Source organism: Olea europaea, chromosome 10, assembly GCF_002742605.1.
Source record: "Olea europaea var. sylvestris chromosome 10, O_europaea_v1, whole genome shotgun sequence".
NCBI classification, from domain to species: Eukaryota; Viridiplantae; Streptophyta; class Magnoliopsida; order Lamiales; family Oleaceae; genus Olea; species Olea europaea.
Window position 1 is genome coordinate 18619690 of NC_036246.1, and position 18623 is coordinate 18638312.

The following is an 18623-nucleotide window of genomic DNA, read 5'->3' on the forward strand; positions in this document are numbered from 1 at the left end:
ATAGATTTGTGATGACACATGAAGTTGGTTAAGCACAATTTAGCCTATAAGCATTGTATATCATCGAGCTGGTCTTGTGCAGTTTTTATGCATATTGCCATAGACTATTTTCCACTCTCATTAAGGTAAATGTTCTTTAGGAGTATCTACTAAAATCCCATGAAGTCGTTTATAAAGCAGAGAAAATATTTCTTTCATTGGTTTCCATAGCCAACCCGGTGTCAAGTTCTAATTGTGCGCTTACAATTGAATGAGGAGATATTGACAACCCCTTAGTGAACACAGGGATAATATATTTATTTATTTAACATAATATTTAGTTTCCTTATTTTAGGTTTCCTTGTAATATATAAACTATTTAGTTCATTATAAAACCTAATTTTTTTGTTGCTCGATAGATTATTGTTTTCTCTCTTTATTCTTCTTATCTTCTATTTTCTTTTCTTTTCTTCTCTTTAAATTGATTCATTATATTGATTCAAGGTAGTTCATATAGTTATTATGGTATCAAACCCTACAATTAAGTGAAAATTGTGAAATTTCTGATTGGAACGCGCTCAAAATCGAGGCAAAAATTAGGCAATAAAAGTTTTGTGCAAAAATCTAATCGACCGCAACTAAAAATCATAATTCCAACCAAACCAGAGATCGGCTGAGAAAATTGAGAACAGATCCTTGTTCAGCAGGTTGAGACAAAGCTTCCAGTCAGGCGTGTGTCAGCAGACGATGTGTGAGGACATGCACAACAACGGTTAAGTCGCATGCGTGAGTTTTTTGATCGTTTGTTCCCTGGTAAATTTCTAATATTTTGGTGGTATTACATTGGTTATACATATAATGTGCAATATATTTCAGTTGTAGTCTATGGTGGTACGTTGGTTTTCATTAGTTTTCTTAAAAATTGGGTGATTTCGTTGACTCGTAGATGATTCACTTCAATCCATTAGTGTCATATGAAATGGTAAAAATTACTCATATTGGAGTACAGTGATAAGAAATTTTTTAAAGGGAAAAAGATTGTGGGGTTATGTTAGTAGATCTATTGTGAAAACTGAGAACACTACTCAGAATTATATAATAGAGTTAGATAATTGAGAGTCAAACAATGTAAAAATTCTTACTTGGATTCATAATTCTATTAAACAATCCAATGGTACACAGTCGGCGAAGTTTGAAATAGCAAAGGAAGTTTGGGAACACTTTCAAAAGTTATACATTAAGTCTAACTTTGCAAAATGGTATTAGTTGAAAATTGATATGCGGGCTTTACATCAAAAGGATATGAGTATTCTTCAGTTTTACGCCACTATGAATTCAATTTGGGAGTTAGTTCTTACGAAATCAGTAGGACTGAAAGCATGTGAGGAATATATTACTTTTAGAGAGAGGCAACAATTAGTTCAATTTTTTATGGCACTTCGCAGTGATTTTTAAAGACTTAGAGGCTCTATCTTCCATCGCACTCCACTCCCCTCTGTTGATTGGTGGTTAGTGAACTTATAGCTGAGGAATTACGTTTAAAATCTCTTGCAGGAGAAGTATCTCTTCTTCCATCTAGCACCTCAGTGTTGGTTGTACCCTCTCTATTGTCCACACAGAATCAAAATAAAGGTTATGTGTGAGTTGCTATTGATGAGTGTAACTTTTGTAAACAAAAAGAACATTGGAAGTCTTAATGTCCTAAGCTATTGAAGAAGCAGCAACCTCAATCACAGGAGGGATTCTATCATCCCAATGCTAACATAGTTGCCACCATACCACCTAGTGACTCGTCTATACTTGGAGCACCACCTTCCTCCAATCCCTTGTTGACGAACTTAGCAGAGTAGTTTCAAAACTTCATAGTCACACAACCACATACTATGTCAGCGCCTCTACTCATACAAGTTTGTCATCTCAGAGTCATTCAGATATTTCTTCCTCATGATTCTTTGACTCATGTGCTTCTAAACACATATCGTCTAATTTAAAATTCTTTAATGACTTGCGTCCTTTTAATTTGTCTGTGTCTGTTATGATTACTGATTGCACACCATTACCTTTAGCAAGTGTTGGTTTTGTTAATACACATAATTTATAACTTTCAGATGTCTGTTGTGCTCCATCTCTTACTTTTAATCTTATCTCTGTTAACCAATTGTGTGATTCTGAATGTTTAATTCAGTTTTCTTCTACTGTTTGTCATGTGCAGGATCCTCAATCTCAGAAGTTGATTGGGATAGGCCGTAGACAATGAGGATTATATGTTACTAGTTCATATTCTTGAGTAGACTACGTAAAGAAATAAAAAGATGCTAAGCATGACCAATAAAAGCTCAAAAGTTCCAAGTTGCTGATCCAACTTTGTTTCTTTTAATCACTGACATCACTTTCCACTGCAGTTACATATGAAACAACCCCTTTATTTTCAATTACATAACAGGGCATTACAGTGGAAAATTTCTATCTATACACTGTCATATACTATGTACTAGAACTTCAAAATTTCCATCGGTTATTTCGGGTGACAATGAAGGGCAAAAGATACATGTATATATAAACTATATGAGCTTCGTTTAACTAGGCTATATATTTTACAAAGTTAAAGAGGCTTGTTACTTCTCCAATCTATTTTATCACATTATCCTGGGATCTGATTACCACTGGAGAAGTCGAGAGCGAGTTTGGTATCTTTTTGTGATCTGATACCATCAATGGATTGCTGTTATCTCTCTTGCTAGCCTCTCTTGATTTACCAGCAGAAGCTCCAAAAATCTGCACTGTTAAACTTCCTCCTGAATCGATGATGCGCGATAAAATGAAAAAATGGAATCAGGAATGCTGGATCATATCTATTCGAAATTACTGCAGAAACTAGATAGATAGCAAAAATTCAGGATATCTCAATAAAATTCACCTAGGATGAGGGCAGCCCCCATCCATCCAGCAGCACCCCACCTTTCACCGAGGAGAAACCATGCAAAACTCGCACCCCAGAGTGGTTCCAACCCATAGATCACGGCCGTTTCTGTTGCTGAGACATCACGCATGGCAGAAATCTGCACAGGATGACGAATGATGTAAATTCCAGGTTCACTTGTTCAAACTCTCGGAACTGGTGATTCATTTCAGAAAAAGGATTAAGGTTGAAAAAGAATTTAAAATCGTGTTTGTTATCCCATTCCAAACTATTAATGATTAAAAGATGTATACCTCTCCCCACAAGCACAACCCTGTTGAGAACACACCGGTATATAGTGCTGGTATCCATGGAAACGCAAGTATCCCATCCCAAAACATAGCCCATGTCCAAGATGCACCATCACTGTCTTGAATGCAATCACCAGTTAGCCACCATATCGTGGACATAACCGCAACAACACCAACCTAACACATGAAGTGGTTATTCAAACTGCAGATCGAGCAAGTTTAAGCAAATGTAACATGGATGTAAGAAAAAAAACCTCATATCCCAGAAGACCGAACAGGTTCTCCTTTCTCGTAGTCCTTGATATATGTTCTGTTCGCAGCGTGTGAATGCCGAAGAATATGGCACTTAAAAAGTTGAAAAGATCACCAATCTGATCAAAACACACATCAAGAGGTGAAAAGATTCTATTAGGAACAGTAAATAATCGCATAATTAGCATCGAAAGATTATAAAGAAAATGGTAACTCTTACATTCGGAGGAGATCCACTGCATTCGAACATAGCAATCCCAACGACAGACATGAAGATTCCGAACCAAGTTCGAGCAGGTACTATTGCTCCAAACATGCTTTCAAGCAGTGGGATTACAATAACCTGTCCATTTCAGCAACAAACTTACTCTAAAAATGAATTTTTTTACAGATATTTTTTTATCCATAAAAGCGCATCCAGGAATTCTTTAAGTAATAACTTGAGGCCTTACTGTAAACAGAGAAATAAATGAAGCATGCCCTGCATCAGAAGTAAGCAGTCCAAGTGCCTCACACATATAGCCTAAACTGACCCATAACCCCAATTCAAATCCTGAATTGCGGATTTGAACATCATTCCGTGCCTTGAAGATGAAAGGTAAGAATGGAATGGTCGACACAGCAAATCGAACAGCACAGAAGTAAGCTGGATTCGTGAAAGCTTCAACCTCTTTTATGACTGTAATATCACTTGCTACAGTATATAAACAAGAGATTAGATTTCCGAAAACCTCGTGGCACCTAAATTATTGATTTTATATGTGTATTCAACAAATCATCCACTAGGAGGATCTTGATGCACAAGCAATTCATCACACAAGTATTAAATGGTAAAAATTCCAAATAGATTCAAACTTTTAAGATGGAAATCAAGATTCATTCAATATGGTATTAAGAGCCCAACAAATTCGGACGAGCTATCTAGGAACACAAGTTTCTGATTTTCGAATCTAGTAACATACCAGAAACTAAAGCGACAGCGTTAAGCAAGATTATACTCCTGAATTTCTTGGATCCAAATATCAGTTTCCTCCAGAAAGGCCATTTTCTGTTTCCACCACATGATTTCTCTACCATATTTGAAACACGACATGCCGGGCTTCGACTGGCCACAGAATCAGCATCTCCCCAAGATGTAATCTTCTTTTCATTTTGAGCCACTGAGTTAGTTCCTTGAAGTTGTTTCTCATTCTTCAAAGTCTTTTCTGTCCCATTATCACTAGTTGAAGAAGAAGCAGAATTAGAAGAGCTAGAGGAGGCAAAAATCGTGAGATTTGTTATTTTTCTCCGCCCAAAAGGGTGAAAACAGCATTGAAATATAGCAATTTCAGCAGATGATCTTGATATTTTCAAATTTGACAGGTAAGTCATATTTTCAGAAATGGATTATGATTCTCAGTGCTACAATTATAAAACATTTTATATGGGATTTGAGGAAGAAGATAGGCATTTTCATGTTCTTTTAATAATTATGCACGTGATAATTGAATTGTAAGAATTTGTTCTTAGAAATTATTACAACCATATAAAAAGAGAAACAGGTCTGTGCGTTTGTGATATTTTGTCATATGGGTTAAGGTTGATAATTTACTTGAGATGTGGACCCATATTTTGAATTTAATTGACCACTCATCAAAAAATTAGTAATCCAATGGTATTCAAGAAAATATAAAGGAACACATGATTTGAGAATTACACAACAAATAAGGAAGTTGATCCCATGTACTTCGAGTAAGGGCTCCTGGCCTTTTCCCTACAGCATTTAACTATATACGCATAGACTTTGACGAGAGATTATACTTATTAAAAGTCATGGTTTATCGTCAAAAATTTGAAGATGACAGTGACTATGAAAATTACACGAATAGTATGAAGATAAAAAATAAAAAATAATAGAAAAATGTGAAAGAAATCTGATATATTGAACAGTCCAATGCTCTAACTGCTGCCTGCTGGGCAAAAGGTTATTACCTTCCAACTTTACAATTTTTATTTTTATTTTTATTTATTTTTTATTTTTTTTATTTTTATTTTTCAGGGTGTATTTTCACTCATGTTTACACTTTTTATTGTGAAAATCATCACGTTCATCCAAATTTCTAAATAAAAATATGTGAAAGGACGAATATGTCATCTCATTTAATAAATAAAACAAAAATAAAAATAAAGACCTAATTGCAATCATCCTTCCAAATTTTTTATTTTATAAAAATACAAATGAGTCCCAAAAAAATTATTAAAAAATTAAAAATAAAATAAAGTTTCTCTTTCTTTCTCTGTACTTCCTATTCCTGAGTTAATTGTTCCAATAGTCACTGAATTTAGGTCCATGTCTTTAATTGCTCACTAAACTTTAATATATCGAGTTGTGGCTACTAAACTTTGGAATATGTCATACGTTACTCACTAGCGTATATTTTGAACTTTGAAAAATATCGAGTTTACAGTAAATAATGTACAATATTTTTCAAAATTCAGTGAGTAATGTACAATAATGGCCAAAACTCGACATTTTAAAGTTCAGTGGCCAATCAAAGACATAAACTTGAGTTCAGTGATTAAAACTCGACATTTTAAAGTTCAATGGCCAATAAAAAATATGGACCTCGGTTCAGTGACCATTGAAACAAGGAAAAAGCTATTGGTACATAATCTAGTGTCAATAATGCTACACGTACAAAGTAGCTTGACAAAGGAAGGTTACAAAGTGACGTGTACAATTCAGATTTAAGAGCACTGGACGGCTTAGATTTTGGCAATTATCTTATTGACCCATTTAGAAATTCAAACAACATTTCCTCCCATTTGCGATCGATTTTCACATTGCTTGTTTCATCGACGAATCCGGCCTCTCGTCCATCTTCTCCATCTCCGAAATCGGGTACGGTGTGAATTTTTGGTTGGAGCTCCCGATGTCGTCCCACTCCAAATCAAAAGTGGAAAGATAAAATAAAAATACCCACCAGAGCTATACATACAGCCTCCTGTATGTATATTAGTTTTGAGAGAGAGAGAGAGACAGATCTAAGCTCGACCGGCTTCAACTTTTTCTCTCCAAATCAGCTCAATTTTGTAGTTTCTACGGGTAATTTTTTTAATTTTCTGTACCTTTTTTAAATAACCAGGTGAGAAGGGTTCTAAATGTTGGGGGAATATAGGTTTTTTTCGATTGGTGGGTAATGGTGGAATGGATTCAGTTTGCATCTTCTCTAGTTAGTTTGCATCCTCTGTAATTTTCTCCCAATTGTATTACCCCATTTAGGGACAAATTCTTCTGTCTGAATGTTTTCATTATTCTTCTTGTTATTTTCATTTGCAAACAACCCCTTTGGCGACCCAAACGTTATTGGTGACTCTTATTGCATTCTCTTTGTAGGCCGTCTCTCTCCCCTCACAACTGAAGACACTCTCTGCCAGGTATCCTTTTTCTTAGATTTGTTAATTTATCCAATTGAATTGAAATTATTGGTTCTTTAAAGTTTTTTGATCATTTTGTTTCTCTTTGAATATGTATGGTTCAATTTAGGATCAATTTATTACTTTTGTTTGTTTTCTCAAGTTATGAGCAAATATGGAAGGGTCAAGAACTTGTGGCCGGTCAGACATATAGGTAATTTCCCTTTATGTTTTCCTTGAGTGTTTTTAACTGAATAGACCCACAAGTTGTTTGGTTGATTTCCTTAGAGGAAATCCCCTACTTTAATATGTTTTAAGGCTTGGGATGAATGTTGCCTAGTACTAACATATATTTCTTCCCTACTAATTAGTGGAACTCTTTAGATATCGCCTATCTTAATATACATATATACGAGATGAACGAGATGTCGAGATTTCAGTGAACGTGACATTTCACAAGGAGAAAGGATGGGCGGAGGAGTTTGGGAAAGGAAAGGACCCAACACAGCATGTTTTAGTAATTAGTTGTCGAACGAGTTGTAGTTGTGTTGTGTTCGTTTTGTATTTGCTATCGAGAAATGGTGTTTTGAGAGCAACTAAGTATTTGACAGATGTTTACCATAACAGCTCTGCACCATTTTTATAACTGTTGTATGTGTTTTATTTTTATTCCTTGAGGCCTAAAGAATTTACTCCTTTGCGTTTCAAGTAACAACTCTGTTTCGGCATTACATAATAGCATTTTAACGTGTTAGACCAGTCAGCAACATATGTGTGCAAAACAAGACCACTAGTTTTGGTATATTTTAAATGAGATGCTAACTTTCTATGAGCATGCAGTAAGTTAGCTTGATCTCAGTAAAACTCAGTAAAACAATATGCATTCATGACAGCTCTCATTCATGAGTGAAATTTATGTGTTTATGCTGAACCTGAACAAATGAACTAAAACTTGATGTTTTAACTAAAAAAGTACCACAACAGGAGAGAGACTACAATTGCAATGCACCACATATTTCGAACTAAGCTACCACATTTGGAACCATTTGCTCTTCATCAATTAAACAAAACAAGATTTAATTATATTCACATATCTCACATAGTCCAACTAACAACTACAACCAAGAATTTTGCAATTCCAGCATGGTTCCTAATTGCACCAACAGTCCTGATATCGCATTCCAGCACTACTAATATCGCAATATTGATATCCCTTCCAGCACTACTGATATCGCATTGCAGCACCAACCTCAGGGACAGTCAAACCATCTCTCACTACCATCTCATCTTCCACGACATTCATATTGTCCTCCACATTCTCATTTTCGGAATCAACGGACAAAACCTCTTCCATATTTGGTTGACCCTGCAAAACATTAACACTCAACCAATATTTACGTGTTCAAAATGCCCAACTTTGAGTGGTTTATTTAGGTACATAAATAACAGGTCAACAATATTGGAATGTCATCTAAGTACTGGCTATTCCCAACACAGCATTACAACATATTTTGTATCTAACACTGAGAATCCCATTTGGCAACAAATTTATAATACAAAACCACGAAAGTTTCCGGTATATAATCCCTTCAACAAATCAATGCAATGAATTCTTGAATATTAACAACTACACTATTGTTTTTTCCTAAATGAATCGATATTTTTTCCTTTGGCTAATGTATATTTTATTTTATTTTATTTTTTGCTGCAGATACCCAGCTAACATTACTCTCCTAAGTGGAAATCATGAGAGCATGAAATTCACTCAGTTAAATGGAATCAGTATATAAGCTCAAAGAGGAAATGCAAGTGCACATGAGGGTAAATGTTTCAGCTATTTTTTGAATCATTTGGAAAAAAAAATAAGAAAAAGCAGAATTTTTGAAGGAAAGGAGCAAGTAGTAGCTGACTTATGACCAACTGACCGAGGGAAAAACTTTTAGCATTTTTTCAAGTTTTTAGGGATGAGGAGTCTTAAGTATTTTCCTTTCTCCTCAATTTTATTCTTGATTTCCTCTTTCCCCTTTTGGTTGGCAGACTCAAATGGACGAACTGATTTTCTAGCACACAATGGAAAACATTGCATTATCACTTCATCACAGACAGATTCGGTCATAATCCATAAATTCATACCCGATTTGTTGCCTAGCCACCACCTTCCTGCTGGATTCTCAGACCAATTTCAAGCTAAGCTCAACTACACCTTCCTGCAGTGTCGAAACCCCTAATTTCGCTCCAACTCGCTATTAATGTAATAAGTAGATTAGGTTAAGGGTAGTTTATACTTTTACATTTCCTTAGTTTTGTACTATATAAACCTTTGTATCTTGTATATGTTTGCCCTAAGTTTGGAGGCTGCTATCAATCGATTCCTTCTTCCTCTCCATTCTTCACTTGGTCCTTTGATTGATTTATCTTTGGTTTGTTGTTTTCTACACTCGCAACCCTCCACTCTCTAATTTTGTTAAAATCTTGTGAGTTGATTTGGGAGAGCTGGGGAGACAGAGCACGATGGGGGAGAGAGAGAGAAATTACCACCATTTTAAGAATTTTGTTTTTTTAATACCAAGTTGCAAGAAAACCAATTTGGCGCCACTTTCCATTATTGTCAACTTAAAATCCGAACCGTCCATTTCCTTCCATTTGAACCGTACACGTCACTTTGTAAAGGAACTTTGTAACCCAACATGGTTCAACAAGCATTATTCAATCTAGTGTACCTAAGGGTGTACCACTTCTCACATGAGGGTGGGACCCACATGAATAAAATATTCGAGTGAGTCCCCCATGTGAGAGGTGGTACACCCTTAGGTACAAATGATTATATACCAATAGCAAATCCCAAGAAACAATCAACTCCCTACTCCTCCTCCTCCACCACCTTCCACTTCCACCATTTTTCCTCAATTTCACACTAAAATTATTGCATTTTCGATGAAATCATTAAAAGAAAAAAGAAAAAAAAAATTGCTTGAATTTCACTATTTTCTGCTGTTGTAAATGCTTGGGGCGAAGTAAGAGAGAGGAATTGAATGCATTTTTGATATAATGCTCCAAAATTTTGCCCCCTTTAGATTAGATTCAATGGGTGAAAACATTGTTCAAAGTTTGAAGCTAGTTTAAAAAACGAATAAACCCTGACACCATCACTGAAAACCATAACCACTATTACAAAATTCCATATTTCAAATTAAAAACTTCCCAATCCACTATCCTTGGCCCTATCAACCAACACAAGCTTCAATTCGGCATGGCGAAGGATGACGGAGATGAGCGTGCATCGAGATGGAGATTGATGGTATTAAGAACTGCGCCGGCCGTAGGTTTGGCGAAATGAAACAATATTATCTATTGTGCACATCGGTTTCAAACTCCAGTTATGCAATCAAAGGTGCTGCTGTCGGAGAAGAGAGGTGGTTTTCACGGCGTGAAGAGAATTTTGGAAGAAAGGGGAAAATACGTGGGTTTGAGGTGTTATTCAGTCACAGTTTGCTGTTTGGCCATTTTTTCAAGGGAAAATTGCAGTAGAGGCCCCAAACCTTTAAAATATTGGCAGACTTCCCCAAATCTTTAATTTATTACAACTGTCACCCCAAACCTTTCGAAATATTGCAGCGGATGCCCTTTTGGATGGAATCTGTCTAATTTTCTGTCAGTTGACTGATAAATTTGAATTTGACCATATTTTTAATATTTTTGGAAGGGTAAAATAGTAACTTTCCATTTATGACATTAAAATAAGTTAAAAATTAAAATTAAAAAAAGAAAGAAATAAGAAATTAAAAAAGAAAACCCATGGTCTTCTTCCTCTCATCCCACCCTCACCCTGCAATACCCATGTTGGCTGCCGAAAGTTGTGTCACCAGCTGGATCTACTTCGGCACCATTTCTAGAATATCATAACCAATTCTTCCTGTCCCATAAACCACCATATATCAATTGGATTCTGCTTTGGCAAACCCATTTTTTGTTGTTGTTAGTTTTCGGATTCAAAGAATCTAGTGACTCCCCTCTTCTCAAAATGGTGACCTACCCTTGTTTTCAGATGTATAAATTGACAATTGCATACGATTATGGTCCTCAAATTTTCAAATCAGAAATTTTTTTTTTGTTTTCATTCTGATTATGGTCCTCAAAATTTTCAATCTGGTTTGTTCTATGTAGATGCTTGATTCTCTCAGAATAGTAAATGGGGATCTCAAATGCAGCCGAACAATATAGTCATATGTTCTAACCCAAGGAAAAGCTCCTGAAGATTCTTCACTTCCAAACGTTGCCACACTATCTTCCATTGAAACCCAAATAAATTCACTTGGCTCATATCAGCACCAGCCCTCATTTACCTCAGATTCTGCTCAAGCTCTGCCAATACTTCAAGTTCTTGATACAACTGCTCCGTGCTTGCAACAAACTTCTCCATTTTGTGAACCCGAGATAGAGAGAGGAAAGAAAGAGAGATAGAGAAGAGAGAGAAAGCAAATGGGGGTGGGGATAATATTAAATTACTATTCTACCCTTTTAAATTTGAATAAAATATGGTCAAATTCGAATTTATCAGTTAACTAAAGGAAAATTAGACAGATTCCATCCAAAAGGGCCTCCGCTGCAACGTTTCGAAAGGTTTGGGGTGACGGTTGCAACAAATTAAATATTTGGAGAAAATCTGCTAATGTTTTAAAGGTTTGGAGCTTCTGCTGCAATTTTTCTTTATTTCAAATTATAATTTTTTTCTCCCTTATTTCAATTGCACAATTTCGTATAAAATAATATTATACGTAAATTAAAAACTTTTTTTTTCTCTTTTTCAGTCACATATTCTTTAAAAAAATTACTATTATAAAAATTATTGATGGAAATAATGGGACTAAACGAAGGCCGAACAACATTTTTTTTTTTTTTTAATAAAAGAGGCATCCAACTCAGCATTACCTAGTTGGCATCAGCAAACATTTCTGTTCCACCATTGGTAGTGGCGGAAGAAGAAGAAAGAGAAAGAAAGGGATTTTTTTTTATTTATTTTTAATTTTTTAACAATGTATTTGGAATTCGTTTGCACCTTTTTAAAAAATATAAAAGCAAAGTAGCAATTAGTTTTAATTTGTTTTATTTTATTTAAATAGTATGTTATATTTGTTATTTTATAGATTTTTATTGAAAAAATGGATGAAAATAAGGATTTTCGCAATGAAAAATATAAATAGGGGTGAAAATAGAAAATAAAAATTTGCAAAGTTGAAACGTTTGGCATAATGAACTTCAAAGATTGGGATTTTTTGTGCCAATAATCCTAATACAAAACCTGAGTTGTCGGTAAGGATAGCAATCGGATTCGTCAACCCGGGCCGCCTGTGGTTTAGCTTGAAAAAATCCAGAGTCGACTTAGCTCGAGACTCAAAGGCACCAAACCAAGGCTCGAGTTGAGCCCATTTTGGGGAGTTGGCTCGAGCTCTGGCCGACCCGTTTAAAAAAATATAAAATAAATCTCAAATTGCCTGTTTGGCAGCTAATTTGTTGTCGATTAAGGCAACAAGCAGCAATATAGCTACCTCAACAAGCAGCAGAGGGAAGGAAAAAAATTCAAGCAAGCTCAGCTCGGCTCGATAAGGGTCGAGTCTTAATTTTTGGACCGAGCTTTTGCTCGACTCGGGCCAACAAATGCTCGACGTAAAAAAGCTCGAGTCGAGTTTGAGCCAAGAGTTTTGGCTCTTGAGCCGAATCGGCTTGGCTCCTTAACACCTCTAGTTGTTGATGACATGCTGGCACAAATCTTTCTTTCTAAAAATATAACAAATTACTCTTTTCCTTTCAAAAATTGCACAAACATTTTTATTTAATATTTTCGAAATCATTTAACTTCTTTTTGTTCACTTGTTTACATAAATAACAATGCTAATGTTTAAAAATATTCTTTGAAGATATTTCGGCATTTAATTAATTTTAATAATCATATCACTACAACAAAAATGTTCTTTTACAACCCCTAAAAGGCAACATTCAGTAATTGAATTCTGCTAGAGATGTTTATTGCAACATTCTAATAAGTACATGTTGCAATTAGTTAGTTTAATTGAGTTTCGACAACTTTTTTAAAATGAATATTGCTAATTTTACATTTCACAATGTTTTTTAAATGTTGCAAAAAGTTATATTTTTTGCAACATTTGTTGATCACTGTTAAAATATAATTCCATAGCAACCTTCAATGCATGTTGCTGAAACTATTAATATATATCCTTTTACAACTTTTTAAACGTTGCGAAAAATCAATTTTGCAACATTTTTTAATGTTGCGACATCTTTTACTATTATTTTGAACGTTGTTAAAAATCTCATATTTTGCAATGTTTTTTGAACGTTGCAAAATTGAGATTTTTCGCAACTCATATTTTACAATTATTTTGAGCGTTGCGAAAAATATCATATTTTGCAATGTCTTTTGAACGTTGCCAAAGATGATCTGACCGAACCAAAAGAAAAGCTCCTTAAAATCAAATCAGTTTAAGACTTTAGCCCTTATTTTTCCTTCTTCTCTCGTCTCCAGCAGCAGCCCAACCCAGCTCTTGCCCAAATCTAATCCATTTTATTTGATTCTACTCATCTCTCAGCAACACACATTCTTGTGAATTGAAATTGCCGATTTACAAGACGAACTGACATTACGAAGCACGGCCACAGCGACTTTGAATCTTTTCTTTCCGCCTCTCATAGTCTCACTCTCGTCACTCTAAGCCCTCGACAAGATGACGCCAAGCTGCTTTAGTCTTCCTTCCATCAACAGCCGGTAGCGCATGCAACAGTGATTCATTTTTGGAAGAAGAAAGAATGTAACCTAGAACCATGGAACCGTGAACTAGTGAAGCTAGAAGCCCTCTCATTGAACTTTTCTTTTTAGTTGTTATTTTGATTTGATTTAAGCCTAAAATCAAGATGAGTCAGTTTTGTGATTCTTATGAAATTCATTTCTAGATTTGCAGGTAGAAGAACTCGATCAGTCTTAGAAGCTGACGGAGCCGCGGAGCCTCTAGCCTGGAATTGGAATTAATACCTAATTGGACACTGCCCCTGCCCCCCAAGTTTGGAGTTTGTAATCATTTTGATTTATCTGTAATTGATTTTAAAACCCTTCTAGATTAAGTGCTTATTTCTTTATGACTTTTGAATTTTAAGCCATTTGTTTGGTGATTAGGTGTTAATGAATTAATTTATAATTTCCCCTTTTCTATTTCATCTGTTTGATTATTTATTTATTTTTATTTTTATTTTTATTTTTTTGCTTCATCTTTTAAAATTTTTGGAACATATTGGATTATATTTCCTTTTCTGATCCTAACAAATTTGACTCCAAACTTGATTTAAGTAATCAATTTTTATCGAAAAATATCCAGAAATGAATTGGATTATTAAAGTTCAATTTTTGAGGGGGGTTGAACAATTTTTATTAATAGTTTCTTTTTGGTGTAAATTGTAAACTAGTTTAGAGTTTTGTAAACGTAAGAAATGACTGGGAAATGAATGAAAGCTCAGCTGCTACAAAATTCGAAAATGTTGGGGTCTTTTTCTTTTATGTTTTTGTAGTTCGTCTGTATTGTTGTGTTCATTTTTTTAGCACAATAATCTGTTTTACTTTTTAATGTGGAATTTGTTTTATCTAGAGCCTGTTTGGGAGTGATTTTGAGAATTGATTTTTTGACCATTATGAGAAAAGTGGGGTCCACCCGTGAAAGAAAAAGTCAAATATGACGATTGGAAAAGTGAAATTACGGTCAAAAAATCAATTTTTTGGGTGAAAAAATCGCTCCCAAACCCACCCCTACTGTTTAGTTGATCAATCTTTTGCTTTGATTCTTAAAAACTGTGCATATCATTCTAGTTACGTTAGAGGAAATTACTAAAATAGTCAACTTTTGACTTTGCATTTACAAAAATGTCACTTTGTAAAAGTCTTTTCAAGATTGTCAATTTTGAACATTTTTGCCCCTCTTAAAAATTCAAATACCCTACACATCCTTGATTTGACAACATAAAAAATTGTACAAAAAGTAAAGAAAATGTGACAATCAATTACCTCACAATTATACTCCACACACACACACACACACACACACAAGAACAAAATTTATTAACTTTTAACTCGTTCATTTTTATCTCTCTAGTACGTTTCCTTGCAAAATTTCTCTTTTCTTCTTTTCCATGTCTTCTCTTTTGATTCTTTGAAAACTATATGGAGTGCAAATTCTTGTATTGGGATCCTGCTTATTACATTAATACATAGGAAAAAGAATAGGTAAAATTTTGAATATATGGGTTTTGTAAGATTGATTGAAGGTTTTGTTTCAAGTTTTTTATTTATGTTCATTTTTATTTTTTATTTTTGTCTTTCTCTTAGATTGCACCATCAATTTTGAGTTCCCTACGTCTAGATCGTGAGTTAGTTTGTTCTCTATTTTGGATTAAACTTTGTTTAGAGTGTACCTTTACAGATAATTTGGATTTCTTCTTTCTTTTTTTTTGGGCTAATATTTTTTTGGGATTTTTTTTTTTTCTAATTTTTTTTGGGGTGTTACGTATATTTTTTTTTTATATTTTTCTGAAAAAAATATTTCACATTCTGTCAATTTTTTACTTCATATTTCTCTGAATTTGTTTGGTTTGTGAAATTTGATTATTGTATTATACTTGTCATTCCAACCTATCGTATTTATTATATTTTCCCAGATTAGGCATGGGTATCGAATTTTCTAAGCAAACTGTTTAATTTGTCACAATTAAAGTTTGTACAGTTATGATTCTCAACACTAGAACTTTTCGAAAAATCAATTATGTAACTCATCTGTCGCGATAAATTGTCATTCCTAACAATTCGTTTTAGTTATTCTCAATAGATGAGTTATCTTTTGATATAAACTGTCATTCTCGAAGTTAAATGCAGTATTTCTTGAAAATTATAATTTGTTTTTTTTATTTCTTATACATGTATTTGGCATTGACATCTAAAAAATTCAAAATTTTAAATACACTAGTCTCATTTCGTTATATGCAAATTAGAAATATTGAATTCGTGTCCATTAGTATTGTAATTATTGTTTTCAATTAGATGGAGGATAAATCAACCCGTGCTCCGATAATTATAAGGGTTCATTGCCTCGTGAGAACCAAAAGGCGAACGGTATGTGCATTAATTATAGGAATTCAAAATTTTGCACTAGAAATAATGAACTCATGTCAGTTAGTGTTGTAAATATTGTTTTCAAATGGATGGATGAGTCATAGAGCTCAAAGTGTCACGTCTGAATAACGAGAAAGTTCCCTCAACTTATAGCGTGACGAAGACGGCCACCATACCTATCGAAAGTAACGATGTTGTTAACACAAAGAGTAATGATTGACACACATTTGATTTCCTACAGCATCTACTAGGACTTCATACACCAAGGAGAAGAGAAAAAGAATAAAGAAATAGTGTGACCAAAGTTGTTAATACTACATTAAAATTGATTTGTGCAATAAATGACCTCATTTTGCTTCCTTCCAAAAATGTGGTTATAAACATGATTTAGTGGTTGCATCCACATGTGGTGACATATTTGATCATTTCTCGTTTCTTATACTCGTTGGATTGTTCAATTAGCACGAAAAAATTTGTTAAGTTATGTATTATAATTTTGTCAGGGATAAATAGAGTAACGTCTTTACCAAATGTTATGCAACAGCTTATCCCTTGTGCATCTTATTTGTAGTTACATTTTTTGCTTGCAACGAACTGTCGAGAATGATAGAAACCTCTTGTAGGGATTGATAGTTTAACTGTCAGGATGTTATGCAATGTTTGCAAATACTAATAAAATGTTAATAATAATGTAAGTTGAGAATATATTCGGGAACAGCATGTCCCTTATACATTTTTTTGTAGTCAATTTTTTTACTTTGCAACCATCTGTCGAGAATGATAGAATTTTTTGTCGGATGGTATGCAATTTTTGTGTATATAATTATTTTACTTGTGAACTTAAACACGACTAATAACTGCAAATAATAATAAAATGATAATATAATTTTAAAATGTACAACGCTATTGGGGGAACATTCAAAAATATAACTTCAACTACTTTTAGACATCAAGCCTATTTGCATTAGTTGTGTTAGAATGTGGTTGGAACACATTGCTCGGTTATAATCAACTCTACCATAACGAGTGCATAGGTAATACCTGTCGGAACTAAAATGAAAGTAGTTTTGTCCACTCTTCACTTCCATTCATCATCCACATAAACACACTTTCGTCCATGAGACACAATGAATCTCAAATGATTACTAATACCTGAAAAGTTGATATTGCAATGGTAAGAATATTGCACAATCATTGTGTTGACATTCAATAACATGAAAGTGACACTTTTGAATATTTAAATTCATTCAATGACAAAAGGTGAAATAAATGGTTGAATCCAAACAGTTAAATTATTTATCCCGACGTTTCTGAATGTCGAGTTCGACAATTAAGATGTCTAATATGACGGTTTTGAAATATCGAATTCGATAGTTGAACTGTCGAAATTGTCGGGAAGCTTGAAAACATATATTTGGTACATAGGAAGAAATTATTCAAAACATTAATAGTGATAATCAATTCTCGACTGCAGCATCACAACATCTTCCCAAAAATAAATAAGGAACAACTCAATACTTTATTAATTATGGAATCCTTCATATTTTCTAAAGGAAGTTGATAACTTTTCCATTCAAAAATATATCTAGAATCAAACAAACCAATGAATAAGAGTTCCAAAATTTTTAAATAAATATGACTATGTTCTATTTAATTTTAAAATAGTAAGTTATAAGATAAAAATATAAATAATTTCTAATAGTTAAAAATATTTTTAAATAAATATGACTGCATACTAACGTGAAAAGTCTCCAATTGAAATTTTTTACTAGTGCATGTGTCATTAGTCAAGTCCACCACGCATGTTGTATTACGTACACATTTCACAGAGAAACGCAACTCATCCAATGATTCGATATTCAACTGTCTCGTAAGTTTTGCAGCCTTAAATAGCCTTTCATCTTGTGGAGGGCTAGCACGCTCATCATCGTGAAACCATTGCTGCAGCTTGGTACGGATATTTTTAATCAGTGCAAGGATAGGTAATTCTCGATCTTTAATAATGCATTACGAGACCCGCATTGTTTGACGTTATCATGTTGTATCGACGTTCTGAAAAATACGAGCGCGCCCAATGTTCAATCCCCATTTTCGTTAGATAATCTCATGCCTCGAATGATTTACTTCCTATTTCAACCATGAACTTATTACACTTTTCAGCACTGTAAGCTTCAGCCGCGAGCCTGAACAATGAAACGATACCTTTGCCCTGATACTTGGTCTTTAGAATGCCTTGAATATGGTACATGCAATACCCATGATGTGCAAGGGAAAAATTTCAGCGATACCATTTATTAAAGACGGTCCCTAATCGATTACAAATGCAAGGTTCTCCACATCCCCGATTACTTCCCTCAACTTTGTGAAAAACCACCGCATCGACAGATCATTTTCACTATCGACTGTACAGAATACAGGAAGGTAAATTTGGATGTTGGTATCTTGACATGTATCAATAATCAACTTGCCTTAAATTTAGATTTCAGTGTTGTACCATCAACTCGAATTAGGGTTCGCATTGCATTTCGAAATCCCCGAATATATTGTCTAAGAGCCATGAAAAAGAATTTAAAGCAATTCTCACTCTCCATCTCAATAAAAAATTTCGAGCTAGGATTAG

General features: G+C 34.2%; 1 protein-coding gene across 1 annotated transcript; it reads right to left on the reverse strand.

The window, feature by feature from the left end:
* Positions 1-2329: 2329 nt before the first annotated feature.
* On the reverse strand, positions 2330-4952 carry LOC111401417. The gene is made up of 7 exons (XM_023029140.1): positions 4404-4952; positions 3894-4135; positions 3662-3784; positions 3444-3560; positions 3193-3366; positions 2897-3038; positions 2330-2774 (listed from the first exon to the last, which is right to left on the reverse strand). Exons 1-7 carry the CDS (start codon positions 4810-4812, stop codon positions 2608-2610), a joined length of 1374 nt encoding a protein of 457 aa, XP_022884908.1. The 5' UTR covers positions 4813-4952; the 3' UTR covers positions 2330-2607.
* Positions 4953-18623: the final 13671 nt, after the last annotated feature.